The sequence below is a fragment of the Bombina bombina genome, chromosome 4 (assembly GCF_027579735.1).
Source record: "Bombina bombina isolate aBomBom1 chromosome 4, aBomBom1.pri, whole genome shotgun sequence".
Lineage (NCBI taxonomy): Eukaryota > Metazoa > Chordata > Amphibia > Anura > Bombinatoridae > Bombina > Bombina bombina.
The window spans coordinates 720,561,855-720,587,789 of NC_069502.1; the positions used below are offsets into that span (position 1 = coordinate 720,561,855).

The window sequence follows — 25,935 nt, forward strand, 5'->3', positions numbered from 1 at the left end:
TCCTAGGATTCTTTCCTTTCTACAAGAAGGTTTGGATAAAGGATTATCTGCGAGTTCTCTAAAGGGACAGATTTCTGCTTTATCTGTACTACTACACAAACGACTGGCAGTTGTGCCAGATGTTCAAGCATTTGTTCAGGCTCTGGTTAGGATCAACAACAGCATGGGAGCGCTCAGACGCCCGTTCTGTGTGTGGCCTCGGCTCGCGCTTCACGTAAGGTGCCGCCCCTCTTGAGTAGGTCCTGACGTCTCGATGACGACACCTGGAAACTCAGTCAATCCGGTGCAAGTGGTAAAACGATCCACCACCGCTTGCACTAATATGATAGCAACATCCACTGCACACGGTAATTGACAAATCAAACCATGTAACGGTAATAAAAGACAAAGGCTCAAAAGAGGTGAAATAAAAAGTCTTGTATTCAGTAACTTTGTTTGGCAAAAGCGGTTACAACAGGCAATTCAGCAATTTCAGCAGGTCAAACGCGTTTCATATATATTAAACTTCTTCAGTGACCATCATGCACTATTGCCCATAATGCAGCACTATTTAAAGGGTAAGCAAACACACTCCCTCTTTAATTAAACCAATCAAATTACAAAAAGTGCTGCATTATGTATACTACGAATACTGTGTTAAGTGACAGCAAAATACATTTCTTTATTTATACAGACAGAAAACATTATACTAAACCCAATAATATAATTTCTTAACTCACATATTAACTTTCAGAAAAGGAATTTAATCTGATTCAAAAAATAGAAAATAAAAAAACCTAATTTAACTACTTTAGGTATCCACAAATAGTTTTACATCCCATTCAGAATTTAACCCTACTGGCATTCTGGTATCCAGCTGAAAGATCCAGAAAACCTCTCATTTACTGAGAGTATTACATCTATTTCCTCCTCTTGGATGTCTGGCAATCAGCTGGATACCCTGGAATGTCAGCAGGGAACTGTCAGAGTCGTGTTCTTTTCTGAAATGTAGTGAGACAGGTGTAGTGGACTCTGGATCTTCTATGGAACGCAAGTGTTCCAAAAAACGATCTTTTAGAGCCCATGTCGTTTGACCGACATACTGCCTATAGCACCCCCTACAGGTCAGAAGGTATATAACATAGCAAGAATTGCATGTTATATGCTCCTGTATCTTGAATTGTTTTTCATTAGCAGTAGACACAAAATTTTGACCAAAGGTAGCATAAGTGCAAGATTTACACCTCCTACTACCACATTTGTAAAAACCTGGTTTAATAGACAACCAATTTTGGCTAGAAATTTTAGGCAACATAGAGGGAGACAAGATCCCTCTTAATGTTTTTGCTTTACGTGACACAAATACTATTCCATCCTTGACTATGTCACATAATTTGTCATCTGTTTCTAGGATAGGCAATGCTTTACGAATAATGCCACAAATTTGGGCATATTCTTCACTATACGTAGTGATAAACTAAGGCTGACAAAATCTCTCATCTCTTTTCAGGTGACAGATCAATTATTTATTGATAAATGGAACAAAATACTTACAGAATGCTCTTTAGCATTAATTGATTTATTAATTGAATACAAAAAACAAATACATCAAGAGTTGTGTCAAGAAAAGCTTAAGCTGCAATCATATATGCGACCTTTGTGTCAAGATCCTGTATTTAATAAATATGATACGAAGTTGCAGAAGGTGATTACTGAGTTTAGAGACAATCTATGGCATTTTAAAAAACAAAAAATCTTACGTGACAAACAAGACTATGAGAATAACAAGGTCTATAAATGGACAGTGTCTGACACGAGGAGGAGATATAGAAGATACAAATCAGATAAAACAGTTAGATTTGAAGAGACTGATACAGAGTATGATTATGACTCCTCTGATTTGGAAATTTCTAATGAGAGTCCACCATCCTCTGTAGTAACTACGTCATTTGCTCTTACAGCACATGATGATCATGTTCCCTCCACATCTTCAGCTCAGTCAAAAAACGAGAAAAAGTATGCAGAGGGGGACGTGGTAGGTCAGGAAGGTCAAGAAAAATTTCAAGAGACTGTACCCCCCAAACCTCGGCGCTATCCACAGAGGAGGAGGGCACTAACATTTCAGAAATATGCATAGACTCTTATAATGTTATCAATTTGTCATCTGTTCAACTTTCCAAAACACAATTACAAGTTTTGTCTTTGGGTTTAGGTTTCTCTCCAATTTCACATTTTAATTTGTTTGACACAGTAGTGGATTTGAATAGGTTTGTGAGAACCTTGGTATTGAAGAAACACTTTTTAGATGTTAAACAGGATAGTTGTGAAGTGAGGCAAAGAGAGAAGCCAGAACCACTTAGATGTGGTTTTGATTTTGCTGATGAATGTGCTCTTCTAGACCTTGTAACTATAGGTGAGGACACTAAGGATTCATATTTTAGTGTCAATCAAGATGTGTATGATCTTTCAAAATTAAAAAAGAAATACAAGTTTCACCCAGTAAGTTCTAGGTCCAGGTCAGTTGAAGTCTTTCAGAAGACAGTTGAGACAGCTTTGAAGAAACTACATAAAAATATATCCTCTGCTAATCATAAGAAAGATAATTTGTCCAGAGATCAATATCTGTCTATCAAAGAGTCGGTTAATAACAAAGAATTAGTTTTTCGAAATTCGGTCAAAGGGGGAAAGGTTGTAGTTCTTAATCGGGAGGATTATATTAAAGAGGCGCATAGACAGTTACTTGATACTACAGTATATGAGAGACTCAAATCGAATCCAGTGTTTTTCTATCAGAGAGAACTTAAAATCATTCTTAATGAGGCTTTACTTGATGGTCTTATAACGGAAGATAATTTTGAGTTTCTATATACTGAGCATCCGATTACAGCTATTTTTCACTTTCTTCCCAAAGTCCATAAGGACAGAAATAATCCTCCAGGGAGGCCAATTGTGGCTGGAATTGGCTCATTGAATGAGCCTCTCTCTGAAATGCTAGATGGATATTTACAACCAATGGTTCTGAAACTATTAAGTTACATCAAAGATACTACGGATGTTGTGAACACATTAGAGAAAATTGTATGGCAGGAGGAATTTGTTTTTGTAACTATTGATGTGGTATCATTATATACCTGCATCCCTCACGAACAGGGTATTAAGGCCATTGAATATTTTTTGAGTCATTTTTCTGACTATGATGATGTTCTAAAAAGTTTTATTGTCAAATCCATTGATTATCTATTAAAACACAATTTTTTTCTGTTTGAGGGGAGTTTCTATCTCCAGAGGCGTGGGACAGCTATGGGGGCGAAATTTGCCCCCTCTTATGCCAACCTGTATATGGGTTGGTGGGAGCTGTCCCACGTCTATGGAGATGGAAATCCCTTCAAAGAATATATCCATTATTACGGTCGTTATATCGACGATATATTGATAGTCTGGAGGGGACCAGTACATTTGATTGAACAATTTTCAGAATATCTACAGAATAATTTGATGAATTTGAAATTTACATTAGAATTTAACAGAGACTCCATGCCATTTTTGGATATTAGACTGGTGTCTAATGTAACAAATAAATCAATAGATGTTGAATTATTTCGCAAAGAGATTGCAGGGAATACTATTCTTAATGCACAGTCTTGCCATCCAAAACATACAATTTGTTCTATCCCAAAAAGCCAATATATCAGGATCAAACGCAATTGCACGAATGAACAGAGTTATCAATCACACTCTGCAGAATTGACAAATAGACTTATACACAGAGGGTATTGTAGAGAGACAATAGAGTCTATTAAAAAGGAAGTTGATGATATGGATAGGTCTACTTTACTTGAGAAAAAGAAAGTGGAAAGAGATGAGAGATTTCGTCAGCCTAAGTTTATCACTACGTATAGTGAAGAATATGCCCAAATTTGTGGCATTATTCGTAAAGCATTGCCTATCCTATAAACAGATGACAAACTATGTGACATAGTCAAGGATGGAATAGTATTTGTGTCACGTAAAGCAAAAACATTAAGAGGGATCTTGTCTCCCTCTATGTTGCCTAAAATTTCTAGCCAAAATTGGTTGTCTATTAAACCAGGTTTTTACAAATGTGGTAGTAGGAGGTGTAAATCTTGCACTTATGCTACCTTTGGTCAAAATTTTGTGTCTACTGCTAATGAAAAACAATTCAAGATACAGGAGCATATAACATGTAATTCTTGCTATGTTATATACCTTCTGACCTGTAGGGGGTGCTATCGGTCAAACGACACGGGCTCTAAAAGATCGTTTTTTGGAACACTTGCGTTCCATAGAAGATCCAGAGTCCACTACACCTGTCTCACTACATTTCAGAAAAGAACACGACTCTGACAGTTCCCTGCTGACATTCCAGGGTATCCAGCTGATTGCCAGACATCCAAGAGGAGGAAATAGATGTAATACTCTCAGTAAAAGAGAGGTTTTCTGGATCTTTCAGCTGGATACCAGAATGCCAGTAGGGTTAAATTCTGAATGGGATGTAAAACTATTTGTGGATACCTAAAGTAGTTAAATTAGGTTTTTTTATTTTCTATTTTTTGAATCAGATTAAATTCCTTTTCTGAAAGTTCATATGTGAGTTAAGAAATTATATTATTGGGTTTAGTATAATGTTTTCTGTCTGTATAAATAAAGAAATGTATTTTGCTGTCACTTAACACAGTATTCGTAGTATACATAATGCAGCACTTTTTGTAATTTGATTGGTTTAATTAAAGAGGGAGTGTGTTTGCTTACCCTTTAAATAGTGCTGCATTATGGGCAATAGTGCATGATGGTCACTGAAGAAGTTTAATATATATGAAACGCGTTTGACCTGCTGAAATTGCTGAATTGCCTGTTGTAACCGCTTTTGCCAAACAAAGTTACTGAATACAAGACTTTTTATTTCACCTCTTTTGAGCCTTTGTCTTTTATTACCGTTACATGGTTTGATTTGTCAATTACCGTGTGCAGTGGATGTTGCTATCACATCTGGTTAGGATCAAGCCTGTTTACAGACCTTTGACTCCTCCCTGGAGTTTAAATCTAGTTTCAGTTCTTCAAGGGGTTCCGTTTGAACCTTTACATTCTATAGATATTAAGTTGTTATCTTGGAAAGTTTTGTTTTTGGTTGCTATTTCTTCTGCTAGAAGAGTTTCTGAGTTATCTGCTCTACAGTGTACTCCACCCTATCTGGTGTTCCATTCAGATAAGGTTGTTCTGCGTACTAAGCCTGGTTTTCTACCAAAGGTTGTTTCCAACAAAAATATTAATCAGGAGATAGTTGTACCTTCTTTGTGTCCGAATCCAGTTTCAAAGAAGGAACATTTGCTACACAATTTAGATGTAGTCCGTGCTCTAAAGTTCTACTTAGAAGCTACAAAAGAGTTCAGACAAACTTCTTCTCTGTTTGTCGTCTATTCTGGTAAAAGGAGAGGTCAAAAAGCAACTTCTACCTCTCTTTCCTTTTGGCTTAAAAGCATCATCCGATTGGCTTATGAGACTGCCGGACGGCAGCCTCCTGAAAGAATCACAGCTCACTCCACTAGGGCTGTAGCTTCCACATGGGCCTTTAAGAACGAGGCTTCTGTTGATCAGATATGTAAGGCAGCGACTTGGTCTTCACTGCACACTTTTGCCAAATTTTACAAATTTGATACTTTTGCTTCTTTGGAGGCTATTTTTGGGAGAAAGGTTTTGCAAGCCGTGGTGCCTTCCGTTTAGGTGACCTGATTTGCTCCCTCCCTTCATCCGTGTCCTAAAGCTTTGGTATTGGTTCCCACAAGTAAGGATGACGCCGTGGACCGGACACACCAATGTTGGAGAAAACAGAATTTATGCTTACCTGATAAATTACTTTCTCCAACGGTGTGTCCGGTCCACGACCCGCCCTGGTTTTTTTAATCAGGTCCGATGAATTATTTTCTTTAACTACAGTCATCACGACACCCTATGGTTTCTCCTATTTTTTCCTCCTGTCCGTCGTGGGGTGGGCGGAGCCTAGGGGGGACTATATGGCCAGCTTTGCTGGGACTCTTTGCCATTTCCTGTTGGGGAAGAGATATTCCCACAAGTAAGGATGACGCCGTGGACCGGACACACCGTTGGAGAAAGTAATTTATCAGGTAAGCATAAATTCTGTTTTTCTTGTACTTTTGGGTTAGTAGTGGTGTATGTCTTGGAGTTCTGGCATGGAAACCTTCTGCGTTTAGTAGGCAGCTTACTGTGCAAACAGAAACCTCTGTGCCTGTTGCCACTCTTTTGCTGTCACTCAAGGGTTTTTATCAACCTGCCTTCTCAGAAATCTGGTTGCAGCTGTTGATAGCTTCTTTTTTTCTGCCCTATCCAGGAAGTGTAAAGCACTGTTCCTTTAACTTTGAACTTGCAAACTATGCTATTAGTGGTGTCTCTAGGAACATTCAGTGCCTTTGCTATCTTTTCGTATACTGTTCCTTCTTTGTGAAAGCTGATGATCTCTTCTCTCAACTTTTTGGACCATTCTCTTGACATATTTCCAACATGCAGTCAAATGTGACACTCAACAAACCCATAGCCGGTTCAGGTATTTCATGTGTTCTAGTGCAAGCACACCTGGTGCAGCTAATGAAGCCCTTGATTAGTTGCATCGGGTGTGCTTGAGACAACACCTGTTTTGCATATGTGTGCTTTTGTGGGGGATTCTATTCAGGGGATTGAATAATTTTGAGTCTGCATAATTAATTAAAAGTTGCATTTTCATTTGAATTTCCACCACTTAAAGCATTTGTTGTGTTCATTGCTTTTGTTAGATTTGTTCATTGCAAACAGCTTAAAGTCTGTAAATTTTGACAATAAACCTGATTTGCAATGCGGGTTGAATAATTTTGATTACAACTGTGTGTGTGTAATCATTTTGAATTTACATTCTGGACACTTAATTTTGTTGCTTTATTGCAGTTATGATGATTGATTGTTTAAATCAAAAGGACACAAAAGCCCTTTTTATTCTAAAGGAAAGCATTGGAAAATGTATTAGTTGTTGTTTTTTTGTTTTTTTTAATACTTGGACTAGTCCGGAATTTTAAGCACTTTATGCCTGCATACCTTTATTGCCTCCTAGAAAAGTAAAGATGTATTTGAATCATATAAAAAATCCTGAACCAGTCCCATAACTGTTAATAGTAAGGGGTACTGGAAAGAAAGTATCATTTGACACTCACTTATAACAAACTATAAAACCATACAACCTTTTATTGTATTATTTAGAAATAAAAAGGTTTAAAAACCACCAAATAAAATTTTAACAGGACGGAAATACAAAATGTTATTCCATTCAATTTTTCATAAAAACTTACCTTTTTTAAAGTGCATTCAGTTCCTTATAAACTGGTGGTGACCCCAAACATCTAGACATCTAAAAAATATCCCTGACATTAATGCCTATCATTGATAGTTATGTTGCTATTTTCACTGATATATGGGTCAGCCACTCACTCCCTATCAGTCCACTTCACATTCATTATTAAAAAATTCAAGGGGGGAGGAGCCAACAGCTGAAGCAGCAAGACGTCTTTTTCCAGAGCTCCTGCTGTAGGATTTAATAAAGTAGTATTTGAAACAAGAAATAGAATCCTAAACTGCAATTTCTTTCGTACTTAAGCTCTAGAATGTGTAGCTTCCCTGGCAGTGTGTTTGTCGCTGCAACAGCACAGAAATCTTTTTGGCCTGCTGAGATAACAACATGGAGTAAGCCGCCATTATATGAAACATCTACGCATTGTAGCTATCGGCAGAACTACCTTTATTTTTTCACACTCGAATCCAGTCATAAGACAACATATGGAGAAGCAAATTGTACTTGCGCTACGCAACTTGCCAATATCCATGGAAGCCCATCACCATGAACTCATGGAAGAGCTGAATGCAGCTATGACCCTAAAAAGAGACCCTTCGAGTCCATGTGGGACAGAGGAAGATACCAGACCCTGTGTCCTAGATAACCCATGCCATGGAAGAGATATGCCTCTAGACCTGGAGGTAAAGAGTAGTGTGGGTGAGCGGAGTGCTGAGCCTTGCACAGCGGGACGAACGGATTACTTTCAGCGATATAGCTCTCTGCGGCCCACTGTCTCTGGAGCGGCGGACACACTGCACTCTGATGTGCAGACGCAGGAACGCTCACCATCGGCTAATGCAGTAGAAGCGGAGCCACACCATACTACAGCTGCGCGGCAGCTTAGAAAGCCTACTACGTCGGATGGCCATTACTTTGGGGCATAGAGTAGGAGCCCGCTCGTAGTATCCTATGCTCTCCAAGCCCGAGACCGTATGATTGGCCTTCTAATTGGCGATGCCGAGATACCCGAGAAGCTATGGGCTGTAATCCGAACACTGTCTGATCCACGAGAGAGCGGAGGTTCTCAACCTTACATAGGGAGCTGTAATATTCAATGTGATATAAAGGGGTCATTTAAGTGCTGGGTCCTGGTAGCCTGGTACTCTTTCAGCTCACTATCACTGCTGGGTTTACTGCAGTGTCTACATCGATTAGCCCAGCGGTTGCCATTGTATCTGGGCTGTTTTAAGACTGGCATTGGGTAAACTACTCTGGTATTTAATAAACTTTAGGGTCATAAGCCTGATTACTATCACAATTCGTTGGCCCATATCCTGACTCTTATTTATGACTCTCATCGCAATGTATTTTTATTATATATGTAAAATGTTTCACATGCAGGGCTATTGTTTTTGCCATGGTATGGCCTACCGGATATTTTGACATAGGTTCCTATGTACCAGGTGCATGGTATGCCCACCACAGACCAGTTTATATACTATAAACCTATTACATATCTCACTATTAACATGTGTATCTCTCTCAGAGATTATCCCTGTCTAGTTGTCTACTTTTGTGTCATACCTAAGTATGCTGTTAGTTCTCTAGTAGCAGTATAGAAGCAAACAGTTATCTCATTATATTACAATTTATATGATTGCCTGCAAACAGTTATTGTCTATGTTTTAGCAAGTTTACCTAAATTTTTTTTTTTTTTTTTAAAGTAGATGTTCAGGTCTTATGGATATACTTTGAGGAAATGTCTTGCATCTTACCATAACTCTAATCGTATATACTTTACTAGTTTTTCTTTTTGGTGTTTGGCTTTTGCAGAGACTGGTAAACTCCTTACGTATACGGTATTATATAGATCCTTATTTTATCATAAGCATTTACACGACTGGAGAGTATAGTACTGGACTCTGTCCTTATATACTAGACATAGCTAGTAAGAGTAATATCTATTAGCCTTGATAATTTCTTAACAGAGCCTAGATTCATTCGTGCTATAACAGCCTTTCTACCGGTTTAACTATATACTTTCTGAGGAGCAGATTGCGCCTTATTAAATTGATTATCCATTGAAACCCTATGTATAAGTGCTTATGAATGCTCCACTGTCTTTATAATATATTATGCTTACCTGCTTTAGCGGTTTGCTAGATTTGTACACTTTCTAGAGCTCTGCTGGCTTCACCGGAGGTTAGGACATCCCTACTTCTCAGGGATCTATTTTTCTCCAACTATAATCATGAGCTGTTATAATGATAATCCAAAAGAAGTTTAGTTACCTTGGTCATATAGCTGTTCAACTCAAGAGTCTGTTAGTATTAGCTTGATACTACCTTATTTTACAGTGTTATTATACCCCGTTATCGCTTGCCAGGATACCCCATGATGTCCTAAGTACCCCTATCCAATCTATCTTATGGAGCCTGCTCTGAGTGGAATAAATTTATATACATACGTTTTTAGGTGTTTACATTACATTGCTCACATACTCTGGACTCTCTGAGAGACGGTTATATATGTTTTGCAAATTAGATTTACTTTATATATACGGGTCTCATGGAAATGCTGAGATACCACATTTTATAATATACTAATTATGGTTATATATCTTATGTTAATTATTGTTATATGTCTTAGGTTCTAGACATGGTCTTATGTGGGAGCATACTGGTAGGCCCATTAGCTCTTTTATACCATTACTTATGCTGTGTATCTAGAAGCGCCCCCCTACAGAACTATATCTGTATACTTATATCTACTAGACCCTATTTTATAGTGAACATTTTTTTTTTATCTTTTGAAGGGCTTCTACATTTATTCACAAAGTAGCTATCCAGCCCACTTATTCTGTAATACCAAATGTATATTGCCTAGTCTTTGTAGGTCAGCTTTATCAAAGTTGTTAATAATATTGATATATGCCCTGGACTTCTCTTCTCATGTTAGCATATAACCCCCTGAAGAAGCATTAACTTACATATCTAGCTTAAATCCCCCCATGGAATACTATCCATATAACTCTCAATAATTCAAACGTTATTTGGTGTTTACTGATATTTTGTCCTATAACTGCCCCTTCGATAATAAGATCTGATGTTCAACCATTTTTCACGAGAAGCTCTTTTATATGGCTCCGCCCCCCACCATTCCCCCCATTTAACAAGCGGCGCTTGCCCGCTGAACTTCTCCCCCCCTATAATATTTTTACTATATTCTATCCTTAGGCCCAAAAGAGGCCGCAGATCTGGCTACCATATGTTATCTTATTCCCACGTAGCAAATGGGCCCATAAGAGGCCTTCTAACTAGTCAGCCAGTCTCGCTATTATATCTACAAAACCAGAGGTTTGAGAAGCTTATTTGCTGTCAGGCATTGTTGTTTTTTTTTTTTTGTTGTTGTTGTTTTTGTCTACCATTGCCTTTTTATATACGACAATGTTTATTGACAAATGATTTACGTGCATTTACTGATGCAAACTTATCATTGTATGTTGTTGTTCTTCACGAATAACCTCAATAAAAAAATTCAAAGGATATTGCTAGGAATACACCAATATAAATAAAATATTTATCAAAAATCTATTAAAGGGACAGTCTAGTCAAAATTAAACGTTCATGCTTCATTAAATCTTAAACAACTTTCCAATTCACTTTTATCATCAAATTTGCTTTGTTCTCTTGGTATTCTTTGTTAAAGGCTAAACCAAGGTAGGCTCATATGCTAATTTCTAAGCCCTTGAAGGCCCCCTCATATCTCAGTGAATTTTGACAGTTTTTTTTACAGCTAAACAGCGCTAGTTCATGTGTGCCATTTAGATGACATTGTGCTAACTACTGTGGAGTTAACTAGGAGTCAGCACAGATATGGCTAAAATGTAATACAGTTTGTGACTACACCTTGCTGGATAAGCAGGTTAGTCACCCAAAAGGAAAAATGCTTATATACACTGGGATAATATCATTATGAATTATGAATTATAAATTACTATGACGTCAAGAACAAGAATATTATTGTGTATAAAATATAACCTTTATTAGTATCTTTTAAAAAGACAGCTTTTGTGGATGGTGATGCTGCCCTCAAAAGTTAAAAACACACTCACTGTGTTAGTTGAATTAACAGCTTATGCTTTTGATCTAAGGAAATTGTAACAGATCTTAGTATGGCTAATAGCGATAGATTTCAAAGGAGCAGTGTACTAAAGAGTCTTACTGTGTCATTAGATCATCTTTGGTATTTTATTGGCTCTTTAGTAGTTCCCAAATTATTGTGCCCACCTATATAGAAATCTATATTTAATTAATAGATATATGCTTACGCTCAATAAACACCAGCTTGTAAGATAAAAATCTAAAACTACTGATAAATTTAGGTGTCACAAATCTACTGTGCACCTATGTAGGTAACAGCCTAGAACAATACTATAAAGTTTATGAGTTGCTAAACCAAGTAGTTTATTTGACCACACACTGTGGTGGATACAACATGGAATAGTATGATTACCAAATAAATTGTATTGTTATGCGGCTTGTTTTGTCCTTTGATTATCTCAGGCTATGGTGATACTGCTTGTAATACTAGATAAATAATTACTAGGTAGGTATTTTGAATACTGCTAGGTATTCAAAGAATAGCCTTAGGTATATTCGAGTTAGTCGTTTAGTTACAAATCTCAATCTATTATGTTGCAAGCTTACTAGATTATTGTTGCCCCCTAGATTGTATTATTCCACCAAATAAAGGGCTAGTAAATTGTAGCTTGGAATATATGATTAATGAGAAAATGTGCCAAGCGCTATATAGCTTAGTTCAGTCTAAGCTCTAGTTAGAGGAAAATCCTTAGTTTCGTATAAATTAGCTAATGCTAATTGTTATTAATGTTATAATACCACCTAGGGCTGTAACACCCATCAACTTCGAGATAAAGAAAACCTATCTCTGTATTACACAACAACAACCACCGGACCGAAGCTAGATTGTAATGCTATGTCTGGCTAGACTCTGTTTTAGTATTCAGCGTAAGTACATGTATCTAGGCATAAGAGCCTAGAGCGACTAAGTCTTATATTTATATTAGTAATTAAGCATGCTGTTATTCTAATAGTTTTACAACAAGTGAGGCTAATTAAAAAGACCCCTGACGCGGCGTTTCACTAACGCTTCCTCAGAGGGGCTAAAATGTAAGTCTGCCAAACAAGGTAATCACAGAGGTAAAAAGTATATTAATATAACAGTGCTTTTTATGCAAAACTGGGGAATGGGTAATAATGGGATTATCTATATTTTTAAACATTACAAATTCTGGAGTAGACTGTCCCTTTTAAAGAAAGCATACGGTCAATTTGAATGATTCCCATAACCCTCCTATTGGAGCATTAGCTCACTCATGACATAAGTTTTACATACTGCTTTATCTAAAGTTGTATTATTATAAGGGGGTTGAATAGAATACTTTAAAGGGACAGTCTAGTCAAAATTAAACATTCATGATTCATATAGGGCATGCAATCTTAAACAACTTTCCAATTAAATTATATCATCAAATTTGCTTTGTTCTCTTGGAATTCTTAATTGAAAGCTAAACATAGGTTGGCTTATATGCTAATTTCTAAGCCCATGAAGTTCGCCTCTTATCTCAATGCATTTGACAGTTTTTCACAGCTAGAGGGCGTTCATGTGTGCCATATAAATAACATCGTGTTTACGTCCGTGGAGTTATTCATGAGAGGGCACTGATTGGCTAAAATGCAAGTCTGTCAAAAGAACTGAAATAAGGGGTAGCCTGCAGAGGCTTAGATACAAGGTAATCACAGAGGTAAAAAGTATATTTCTATAACAGTGTTGGCTATGCAAAACTGGGGAATGGGTAATAAAGGGATTATCTATCTTTCTCTTGTTAAGTGTGTTCAGTCCACGGGTCATCCATTACTTATGGGATATATTCTCCTTCCCAACAGGAAGTTGCAAGAGGATCACCCAAGCAGAGCTGCTATATAGCTCCTCCCCTCACATGTCATATCCAGTCATTCTCTTGCAACCCTCAACAAAGAAGGAGGTCGCGAGAGGAGCTGGAGTTTTTACTTAACTATTCTTCAATCAAAAGTTTGTTATTTTAAATGGCACCGGAGTGTGCTGTTTTTCTATCTCAGGCAGTATTTGGAAGAAGAAACTGCCTGCGTTTTTTTCTATGATCTTAGCAGGCGTAACTAAGATCCACTGGCTGTTCTCGACATTCTGAGGAGTGGGGTAACTTCAGAAACTGGGAATAGCATGCGGGGTCCTCCGCAAATGAGGTATGTGCAGTACATTATTTTCTGGGAATGGAATTGACTAAGAAAATACTGCTGTTACCGTATGATGTAAGTACAGCCTTAAATGCAGTAGTGGCAACTGGTATCGGGCTGATAAATGTATGCGCAGGTTATTTTCTAGGGACTAGAATTTGACTGAGAAAATACTGTTAAAACTGAAATAATACTTAAGCCTTATCTGCAGTGGTAGCGACTGGTAGCAGGCTTAGTGATAAATTTGCATGACATTGGAAAATGTTGTTTTTTAATAAAACGTTTACTGGCATGTTATTCGTTTTTGTGAGGTACTTGGTGATAAATCTCTTTGGGCATGATTTTTTTCCACATGGCTAACATATATTTTCTGCATAGAAACCATTATATCAGGGCTCCCACTGTTGTAATAGGAGTGGGAGGGACCTTGTTTTAGCGCCTTGTTGCGCAGTTAAAATTCTAGCACAGTCTTCCTACTTCTTCCTCCTTGATCCAGGACGTCTCTAGAGAGCTCAGGGGTCTGCAAAATTCATTTTTGAGGGAGGTAATCAGTCACAGCAGATCTGTGACAGTGTGTTTGACTGTGATTAAAAGCGTTAAATCTTAATTGATATCCGTTTTATCCGTTTTGGGTATTGAGGGGTTAATCATCCTTTTGCTAATGGGTGCAATCCTCTGCTAATAATACACTTCTTGTTAAGAATTGTTTAATTATATCTGTATTTTTGAAGTGCTGCAGCGTTTTTTATATTGCTTGTAAACTTATTGAAAGTGATTTCCAAGCTTGCTAGTTTCATTGTTAAGTCTGTTTAAACATGTCTGATTCAGAGGAAACTGTTTGTTCATCATGTTCAAAAGCCAATGTGGAGCCCAATAGAACGATGTGTACCAATTGTATTGATATTGCTTTGCATAAAAGTCAATCTGTACCGATTGAGAAACTATCACCAGACAACGAGGGGGAAGTTATGCCGCCTAACTCTCCTCACGTGTCAGTACCTGCGTCTCCCGCTCGGGAGATGCGTAAGATTGAGACGCCAAGTACATCTAGGCCCTTACAAATCACTTTACATGATATGGCTAATGTTATGAAAGAAGTATTATATAATATGCCCGAATTAAGGGGCAAGCGCGATAGCTCTGGGTTAAGGACAGAGCGCGGTGATGACACGAGAGCCATGTCTGATACTGCGTCACAATTTGCAGAACATGAGGACGGTGAGCTTCATTCTGTCGGTGACGGTTCTGATCCGGGGAGACCGGATTCAGAAATTTCAAATTTTAAATTTAAGCTTGAGAACCTCCGTGTGTTACTAGGGGAGGTATTAGCGGCTCTGAATGATTGCGACACGGTGGCAATTCCAGAAAAAATGTGTAGGTTGGATAGATACTATGCGGTACCGGTGTGTACTGATGTCTTTCCTATACCAAAAAGACTTACAGAAATTATTAGTAAGGAGTGGGATAGACCCGGTGTGCCTTTTTCCCCTCCCCGATATTTAGAAAAATGTTTCCTATAGACGCCACCACACGAGACTTATGGCAGACGGTCCCTAAGGTGGAGGGAGCAGTTTCTACTTTAGCCAAGCGTACCACTATCCCGGTGGAGGATAGCTGTGCTTTCTCAGATCCAATGGATAAAAAATTAGAGGGTTATCTTAAGAAAATGTTTGTTCAACAGGGTTTTATATTGCAGCCTCTTGCATGCATTGCGCCTGTCACGGCTGCAGCGGCATTCTGGTTTGAGTCTCTGGAAGAGGCGATTCGCACAGCGCCCTTGGATGAGGCTTTGAGCAAAGTTAGAACCCTTAAGCAAGCTAATGCGTTTGTTTCAGATGCCGTAGTACATCTAACCAAACTTACGGCTAAAAATTCCAGATTCGCCATACAGGCGCGCAGGGCGCTCTGGCTTAAATCCTGGTCAGCGGATGTAACTTCCAAATCTAAGCTACTTAACATTCCTTTCAAAGGGCAGACCTTATTCGGGCCTGGCTTGAAGGAAATTATTGCTGACATTACGGGAGATAAGGGCCACGCCCTTCCTCAGGACAGGGCCAAACCAAAGGCCAAACAGTCTAATTTTCGTGCCTTTCGTAATTTCAAGGCAGGAGCAGAATCAACTTCCTCCGCTCCAAAACAGGAAGGAACTACTGCTCGTTACAGACAGGGTTGGAAAGGCAACCAGTCATGGAACAAGGGCAAGCAGGCCAGAAAGCCTACTCCCGCCCCTAAGACAGCATGAAGACAGGGCCCCCTATCCGGAGACGGATTTAGTGGGGGGCAGACTTTCTCTCTTCGCCCAGGCTTTGGCAAGAGATGTGCAGGATCCCTGGACGTTAAAGATTATATCTCAGGGATACCTTCTGGATTTCAAAACCTCTCCTCCACAAGGGAGGTTCCATCTATCGAGGTTATCAACGAACCTAGTAAAGAGAGAGGCATTTCTACAATGTGTACAAGACCTCTTAATCATGGGAGTGATCCACTCAGTTCCGCGATCGGAACAGGGACAAGGATTTTACTCAAATCTATTTGTGGTTCCCATAAAAGAGGGAACCTTCAGACCAATCTTGGACTTAAAGATCTTAAACAAATTCCTAAGGGTACCATCGTTCAAGATGGAAACCATTGGAACCATCCTACCCATGATCCAAGAGGGTCAATATATGACCACAGTGGACTTAAAGAATGCTTACCTTCACATTCCGATTCACAAAGATCATTATCGGTACCTAAGGTTTGCCTTTCTAGACAGGCATTACCAGTTTGTGGCTCTTCCCTTCGGGTTAGCCACGGCCCCGAGAATTTTTACGAAGGTTCTGGGCTCACTTCTGGCGGTACTAAGACCACGAGGCATAGCGGTGGCTCCGTACCTAGACGACATTCTGATACAAGCGTCAAGTTTTCAGAATGCAAAGTCTCATACAGAGATAGTTCTAGCATTTCTGAGGTCGCATGGGTGGAAAGTGAACGTGGAAAAGAGTTCTCTGTTACCACTCACAAGGGTGCCTTTTCTAGGGACTCTTATAGATTCTGTAGAGATGAAGATTTACCTGACGGAGTCCAGGTTATCAAAGATTCTCAATGCTTGCCGTGTCCTTCATTCCGTTCCAAGCCCATCAGTAGCTCAGTGCATGGAGGTAATCGGCTTAATGGTCGCGGCAATGGACATAGTGCTATTTGCGCGCCTGCATCTCAGACCGCTGCAACTATGCATGCTCAGTCAGTGGAACAGGGATTACTCAGATCTGTCCCCTTTGCTAAATCTGGACCAGGAGACCAGAGATTCTCTTCTCTGGTGGTTGTCTCCGGTTCATCTGTCCAAAGGAATGACCTTTCGCAGACCAGATTGGACGATTGTAACAACGGATGCCAGCCTTCTAGGCTGGGGAGCAGTCTGGAATTCCCTGAAGGCTCAGGGATCGTGGACTCAGGAGGAGAAACTCCTTCCAATAAACATTCTCGAATTAAGAGCAATATTCAATGCTCTTCTAGCTTGGCCTCAGTTAGCAAAACTGAGGTTCATCAGATTTCAGTCGGACAATATCACGACTGTGGCTTACATCAATCATCAAGGGGGAACCAGGAGTTCCCTAGCGATGTTGGAAGTCTCAAAGATAATTCGCTGGTCAGAGTCTCACTCTTGCCACCTGTCAGCGATTTACATCCCAGGCGTAGAGAACTGGGAGGCGGATTTCCTAAGTCGCCAGACTTTTCATCCGGGAGAGTGGGAACTTCACCCGGAGGTATTTGCTCAACTGATTCGTCGTTGGGGCAAACCGGATCTGGATCTCATGGCATCTCGCCAGAACGCGAAGCTTCCTTGTTACGGATCCAGGTCCAGGGACCCGGGAGCGGTGCTGGTAGATGCATTAGCAGCCCCTTGGGTTTTCAACATAGCTTATGTGTTTACACCATTTCCGTTGCTACCTTGACTGATTGCCAGGATCAAACAGGAGAGGGCATCGGTAATTCTGATAGCGCCTGCGTGGCCACGCAGGACCTGGTATGCAGACCTAGTGGACATGTCGTCCTGTCCACCATGGTCTCTACCTCTGAGGCAGGACCTTCTAATTCAGGGTCCTTTCAACCATCCAAATCTAATTTCTCTGAGGCTGACTGCCTGGAAATTGAACGCTTGATTATATCAAAGCGTGGGTTTTTGGAATTCGGTTATTGATACATTAATACAGGCTCGGAAACCTGTGACCAGAAAAATTTACCATAAGATATGGCGTAAATATTTATATTGGTGCGAATCCAAGAGTTACTCACGGAGTAAGGTTAGGATTCCTAGGATATTGGCTTTTCTATAAGAGGGTTTAGAAAAGGGTTTATCCGCTAGTTTGCTAAAGGGACAGATTTCAGCTCTGTCTATTCTTTTACACAAACGTCTGGCAGAGAATCCAGACGTCCAGGCTTTTTGTCAGGCTTTGGCTAGAATTAAGCCTGTGTTTAAAGCTGTTGCTCCTCCGTGGAGCTTAAACTTGGTTCTTAAAGTTCTTCAGGGTGTTCCGTTTGAACCCCTTCATTCCATTGATATTAAGCTTTTATCTTGGAAAGTTTTGTTTTTGATGGCTATTTCCTCGGCTCGAAGAGTCTCTGAGTTATATGCCTTACATTGTGATTCTCCTTATCTGATCTTTCATTCAGACAAGGTAGTACTGCGTACTAAACCTGGGTTTTTACCTAAGGTTGTTTCTAACAGGAATATCAATCAAGAGATTGTTGTTCCATCATTATGTCCTAATCCTTCTTCAAAGAAGGAACGTCTTTTGCATAATCTAGACGTGGTCCGTGCTCTGAAGTTCTATTTGCAGGCAACTAAAGATTTTAGACAAACTTCTTCTCTGTTTGTCGTTTACTCTGGACAGAGGAGAGGTCAAAAGGCTTCGGCTACCTCTCTCTCTTTTTGGCTTCGTAGCATAATACGTTTGGCCTATGAGACTGCTGGACACAGCCTCCTGAAAGAATTACAGCTCATTCCACTAGAGCTGTGGCTTCCACCTGGGCCTTTAAGAATGAGGCCTCTGTTGAACAGATTTGCAAGGCTGCAACCTGGTCTTCACTTCATACTTTTTCCAAATTTTACAAATTTGACACTTTCGCTTCTTCGGAGGCTGGTTTTGGGAGAAAGGTTCTACAGGCAGTGGTTCCTTCTGTTTAATGTTCCTGCCTTGTCCCTCCCATCATCCGTGTACTTAGCTTTGGTATTGGTATCCCATAAGTAATGGATGACCCGTGGACTGAACACACTTAACAAGAGAAAACATAATTTATGCTTACCTGATAAATTTATTTCTCTTGTAGTGTGTTCAGTCCACGGCCCGCCCTGTCTTTTTAAGGCAGGTTCTAAATTTTAAAATTATAACTCCAGTCACCACTGCACCTTATAGTTTCTCCTTTCTCGTCTTGTTTCGGTCGAATGACTGGATATGACATGTGAGGGGAGGAGCTATATAGCAGCTCTGCTTGGGTGATCCTCTTGCAACTTCCTGTTGGGAAGGAGAATATATCCCATAAGTAATGGATGACCCGTGGACTGAACACACTACAAGAGAAATAAATTTATCAGGTAAGCATAAATTATGTTTTTTAAACTATAAAAATTCTGGAGTAGAACCTCAGGAGGTTCAGTACAATGAGTAGACGTCTCACCTGCATTTTCAAACTAAAGATCTGTCCTCTCACCAATCTGACTGCACAGTAAAAGCTTGTTTTTAGAGACCAATATGGATGAATATTGTCTAACTTCCAGCAAAGAAAGGCACATGCCTTCTGTAAAAGTGTTTTCCAGGTTATATTCTTCATGGGGATATTGGGCTCTTTATTGAATAATTGATCAAGAAGAGATTGAACAATGGAGAATTCCAGATTCTAATACTGATTCTTGGATAATCTCTGGCCGTCTTGCATCAGGGTTCTGGAGTTGTTCCAACAAACTGTTTGCCATATATTAATTGCCTTCTGTTGATAACCAGTTTTACTTGTATTGTTTTTAATATTTCTGTATATTAATTTTGTTTTGTTTTTTTAAATGTTTTAAAAAATATATATTTTCTTTCATGTAATTGGCAAGAGTCCATGAGCTAGTGACGTATGGGATATACAATCTTACCAGGGGGGGCAAAGTTTCCCAAACCTCAAAATGCCTATAAATACACCCCTCACCACACCCACAATTCAGTTTTACAAACTTTGCCTCCTATGGAGGTGGTTGGACATTAAGTGCTTTCTTGGAAAGTGTTGTTCCTTTTGGCTATCTCTTCTGCTAGAATAGTTTCTGAGCTTTCTGCTCTTTCTTGTGAGTCTCCTTTTCTGATTTTTCATCAGGATAAGGCGGTTTTGCGGACTTCATTTAAGTTTTTACCTAAGGTTGTGAATTCTAACAACATTAGTAGAGAAATTGTTGTCCTTTCCTTGTGTCCTAATCCTAAGAATTCTTTGGAAAGATCCTTACATTCTTTGGATGTGGTAAGGGCTTTTAAATATTATGTTGAAGCTGCTAAAGATTTCAGGAAGACTTCTAGTCTATTTGTTATATTTTCTGGTCCTAGGAAAGGTCAGAAGGCCTCTGCTATTTCCTTGGCTTCTTGGTTAAAGCTTTTGATTCTTCAAGCTTATTTGGAGTCGGGTCAGGCCCCGCCTCAGAGAATTACAGCTCATTCTACTAGATCAGTCTCCACTTCGTGGGTTTTTAAGAATGAAGCTTCAGTTGATCAGATTTGCAAAGCAGCGGCTTGGTCCTCTTTGCATACATTTTACTAAATTCTGCTGTTTTGATGTATTTGCTTCTTCAGAAGCAGTTTTTGGTAGAAAAGTTCTTCAGGCAGCTGTTTCAGTTTGATTCTTTTGCTGATGTTTTAAATTTTTCTTTTCTTCATGAGAATAATTTATATTCTGGGTTGTGGATTAAATTTTCAGCATATGGCTGTTGTTTATTTTCATCCCTCCCTCTCTAGTGGCTCTTGCGTGGAGTTCCACATCTTGGGTATTGATATCCCATACGTCACTAGCTCATGGACTCTTGCCAATTACATGAAAGAAAACATAATTTATGTAAGAACTTACCTGATAAATTCATTTCTTTCATATTGGCAAGAGTCCATGAGGCCCACCCCCTTTTTTATGGTGGTTATGATTTTTTTGTATAAACACAATTATTTCCAAATTCCTTTGATGCTTTTTACTCCTTTCTTTATCACCCCACTACTTGGCTATTCGTTAAACTGAATTGTGGGTGTGGTGAGGGGTGTACTTACAGGCATTTTGAGGTTTGGGAAACTTTGCCCCTCCTGGTAGGATTGTATATCCCATACGTCACTAGCTCATGGACTCTTGCCAATATGAAAGAAATGAATTTATCAGGTAAGTTCTTACATAAATTATGTTTTTTAAACATTTTATTAAATTATTAATTTTAAATTTGTAGCCTGATGCCACTTATATTCTGCTTTTAGCGCCATAGGAAGATAATTTTGTGTTTTACTACCCTTATGGTCTAAATCTTCTTTTCTGTTTACTTTCTAGAATACTTAGGAGGGATCCTTAAATCTGTGGCTTTATTCTTGGTATCACCTTTAGCCCAGTGATTTTCATCTCTTGTCTTACCAAATTATTTGTTTGAATCAACAATCTCAGTCTGCTGTTAGTTTGGGTTTGACACAGTTATTGGTTGAGTGTCCACCCACTCAGTCATTTAGAAAGAAGTGATAGAATGGTGAGACTGATTCCTGATCTTTTGAGGATCATTGTCAAGGTGGCCTCTCAAACGAGCGTGATGAGACCCAATTTTTTTTCTTTCATAAGTCAGATAGACCATACAATTTTAAACAACTTTGTAATTTACTTTTTTTATCTAACTTGTTTTTTTTTTCTGTTGGTATCCTTTGTGGAAATTCATAACTAGGTAGGTTAAGTAACTGTGAGCTAGCTGCTGATTGGTGGCTGCAATTATATTGCTTTTGTCATTGGCTTGCTGACATGTTCAGTTAGCTCTGAGTAGTGAGGTATTTTGATGAAAGTATAAGCAATATGAGTGGACCAACTCCTGCTAAACTGGGCTAGTACATGCAATGTTGGCATTGAGGTTGCCACCCAGCTTGTGTTTTTCTGTCATGGCCTGTATATATGATTTAAGGTTAAGGTTAAGGTTAAATATAGACACCAATCAGCAAGCACTACCCAGTTGCTGAAACAAAAATTGGGCCGGCTCCTAAGCTTGCATTCTTGCTTTTTCAAATAAGGATACCAAGAAACTGAAGAAAAAATGATAATAGGAGTAAATTAAAAAGTTGGTTAAAATTGCATGCTCTATCTGAATTATGAAAGTTTAATTTTGACTAGTCTATCCCTTTAAATATAAAAATAAAGATGCTATCATGGTCATACTTATTCTAAGGGAATTTGAATCTAATTATAAACAAATAATCATTTAATATCAGTCATAGCAGCTTTACCTTTATTTATGCAAATGTATGCTAATTAGCATGACTGGTATTTTCCCCTAACAAAAGGTGGCTACCCTAGTTGAAGCACAAGATGGGCAGATTGATGTATACTTAACCTATGAAGTCAGGGACTGTATAGGTGTTTTTCAGTATATGGATAATAAGGGGTGGAAAATGATCACTATAGTTTGCTAGTCAGGGGTTAATAGTTACAAGCCCATTGAATTTTTGAATATAGAAAAAAACTAACTCATCCTCTGCAATTTCTTACTTGCTTCGCGACTAGTGGAAATTTCAAGCCCTGCATAATGATTGAGTTGTGCGACACACATGATTTATTTTATTAAAGGGACATGAAACCTAACATTTTTCTTTTATTATGCAGATAGAGAATACAATTTTAAAAAAGTTTCCAATTTGGCTCTCATGTTATTTCTTGTGGAAAAGATACCTAGATAGGCAGTGTGCACATACTTGAAACACTACATGACAGGAAATAGTACTGCCCATCTAATGCTCTTGCTAATGTATAACTGTTGCCATATAATGCTGCATACACGTGCACACTCCTGATCTTACATCCCTGCTTTTCAACAAAGGATAACAAGAAAACAAAGAAATGGAAGTTAATTTGGAAAGTTTGGTAAAATTGTATGTTCTATCCGAATCATGAAAAAAAATATGTTGGGGTTAATTCCCTTTAACATTTAATTCTTGTTTTTTTCTTGCCCATCATTGAAAAATGCACAAATAATTTGTACTTCTGGAGATTCTGATGCCATAACTGTGTGTAATTCACAATAAATGCACAAATGATTTATTTAAAAAAATCTAACCCAGCACTTGCTCTGCTGCTGCTTCCTAAATATTTGAATGGTATTAATGCACCTGTTGTTCATAGTTTCATATCCTATTGGGATTAATTGAAGAAGGGAATTAATTATTTTTGTCAATTGTATTTTATATCTAAGCAATGCGGATTGGAGCAGTTGTAGAAGATCTTTTTTGTCCCTTTTATATTCGGTAATCAATTGCCAATAATCTGTCAAGTAAATATAATTAATGTAACAGCACAGTTAATACTTGATTTGGTTTACCAATTACGCAGTTACATTTGGGTGTGTTGCTTAGAATGGTTGTACTTATAGGAGAATGTCCAATGGTCTTAATAGCTAAACAAATTTCTAAGCTCTGGTACAACATTTTTACATTGCAGTGCATGATTTGGTAAGCAAGCTTTGAGGCAAACAATATCTGCATGTTTATTTCTTGTGTCTTAGCAACACCCATAATAATCCCACTATTGCGCATTTGTGTCCCTGCAGCAAAGTTAATCTCTAACATAAATTTACGCAGGTTGTAGTTGCTAAGAGTAACATTCTGTAAATCCCCAGGTACGAGTCTGATACACTGTGGATTACTACACCTTGCAGTGCGATTAGGCTAGCCACTAATATTTATTGTTGTCACTGTTGATGTATGAAAACTATTCCCATATGGTAACGAATAACTAATTCATATACTTTTGTTTTTCATTAAATGACTTCAACTAATGGTAATTATTAAATATTCTGTTCTCTTTTTTTTTTCCACTTGATAATGTTAAAGCGCACACAATTTACAGTGCATAACGTAATTTTCTGTTTAATTCAAGTGTAAAAGCACATATTAAAGGGACATTCTACTTACAAAATAATTGCTGTTTAAAAAGATAGATAATCCAATTATTGCTCAATCCCCAGTTTGAATAACCAACACTAACAAATGGAAGGCTGCACACGGGTTCAAATGAATATCACAGGTTTATTGGTAAAATAAAACCAAGACAGACATAGACAAGTAGGTAGGCTGACGCGTTTCACACCCCCTAGTGGCACTTCATCAGAGACTCAATAATTGTGTACAACATCCATCATTAAATAGGGCACTAATTGCCCTTACACTTGCCCACACATAACAAATTTAAAGATACATGCAGACAACTTGTTAAAAACAGAAAGTGATACACATCATCAACAGTGTTATCTTTACCAAGTATCCACCTTCTACAAAAGTTGTGAACCAGAAAATAACCAACACTATCAGATAGAGAATTACAATAAAAAAAAAAATAATCCAATTTACTTCTATTGTCAAATGTGTGTCGTTCTTATTTAATTCTTTGTTAAAGTAATATCTACATAGTTAGCGTGCATATCTGAAACACTACATAGGAAATAGTGCTTCCATCTAGTGCTCTTGCTAATGTAGAACATTGTTGCAAAACTGCTGCACGCTTCTGAACTTAACTTCCTGCTTTAAAGCAAAGGATAACAAGACAGCTAAGAACATTTGTTAATGGAAGTAAAAGGGAAAGTGGTTTAAAATGACATGTTCTATCGGAATCATGAAAGACACATTTGGGGTTTTATGTCCGCATTTTAGTTTCATGTCCCTTTAAGGGATTTTTTTTTTTTTTTTTTTTATAAAACACAAAAAAAACCCCAGTGAAATGTATTCAACACAAGCAGTTTAGATGTTTTTGCCACCTTTAATATTTGTTTCTGCTGGCATGTTTGTGATTTTGGTGCTACAGTGTGCAAATAAATTATACATAACTAGAAATTGATATTTGCTATGTCAATTTAATTAATACCAGTACAATGAATGTGTTATAACGTTTCTTATTATAGTTTATATATGAACAAATGCAATATTTTAAGTTTACAGAATTCTTTTAAAACTTTTTTTTTTTTTTATGTATATGCAGATTTGACTCCATCAGATATCAGCAGGGTAAGTACCGCAATCCATTTTTTTTTTCTTCCTGTCAGCCAACACATAAATAACTTCCATCTCATGTTTATTCACTTGAGAGGAATTTGATCAGTGTTGTACTCCATTCCCCAGAATATAGCAGGTCTCTAGAGGAAAGCCATTGGATGTAATAGGCCGCTTTTATGGCAATTAAAGGCTTTTCAGAATATTTGTAATCAGTTGAATCTGTGCTTTCTTTAATGAGGTCACAGAGTGCATATTATAATTGCTTCTAAGTGTGTTTTTAAGCCATATGCAAAGTTTTTGTAAACTTAAATACATTCTATACCATATGAAATGATTTTCACCCAAACAGTATAGAAATATAAATACAATTTATTAATTAAAAGTTCTCTGGTCTGTTGATACAGCAACAAAAATCAAATCTTGAATATGCCATACAAAACTATTGCTTGCAATGTATCAAAATGCCAAACATTTGTTTTATTAACTCTATTTGTCAAATATTGTATGTTTAGTTTGTAGTTTTATAATAATTTGTTTGCGTACTATGTGTATTTACTATATTTAAGTTGTTTGTATTGTGTTTATAGTAAGATATTATTAAAACTGGGTTTGTATTGTTATATTTAATTGACTATTATGATTTATTTTGTCCTTTAGATGAATAATCCTAAAGGATTTGGTGAAATTAGGCCTGTTAAGAAAACACACACTCTGAACAAATTGGTGTCATGGGATTTATGGGTTCCACCCTTGTTGTAATATTCACCTCCCATCTTGGGAATGTAACAGACTTCTAAGAGATACGTACTCTTTAAAATCCCAATTAATTGTTTTAAAACACAATTTTAAGGCCTAAAAAGGCAGAACAGAAACAATCCATCTTAATTTGTTTTGAACTTTTAGTTTTCTATCATTGGCTAGTTTAATTGCTTCCTGATTTTCCTATTTTAATGTAAAAATGTTCTAATATTGCCAATTTTTTTTAAAAAAATACATTAAATGCATAGACATGTTTGCTGCAATTGTTTTTCAATAGCCAAACTCCACCTACCACTTGTCCTTTTTACAGGAGCCAGTCAGGACTTGTTTCTGGAGTAGATATGGCTAGCCACTGTCA

General features: G+C 38.0%; 1 protein-coding gene across 1 annotated transcript in view; it reads left to right on the forward strand.

The window, feature by feature from the left end:
• The window catches only part of PDE10A (phosphodiesterase 10A), a 768,738-nt gene that overhangs the window by 264,569 nt on the left and 478,234 nt on the right, over positions 1 to 25,935 (forward strand). Inside the window, exon 3 of the mRNA XM_053710922.1 lies at positions 24,805 to 24,830. Coding sequence (XP_053566897.1) covers positions 24,805 to 24,830 — 26 coding nt within the window. The remainder of the gene's footprint in view (positions 1 to 24,804; positions 24,831 to 25,935) is intronic.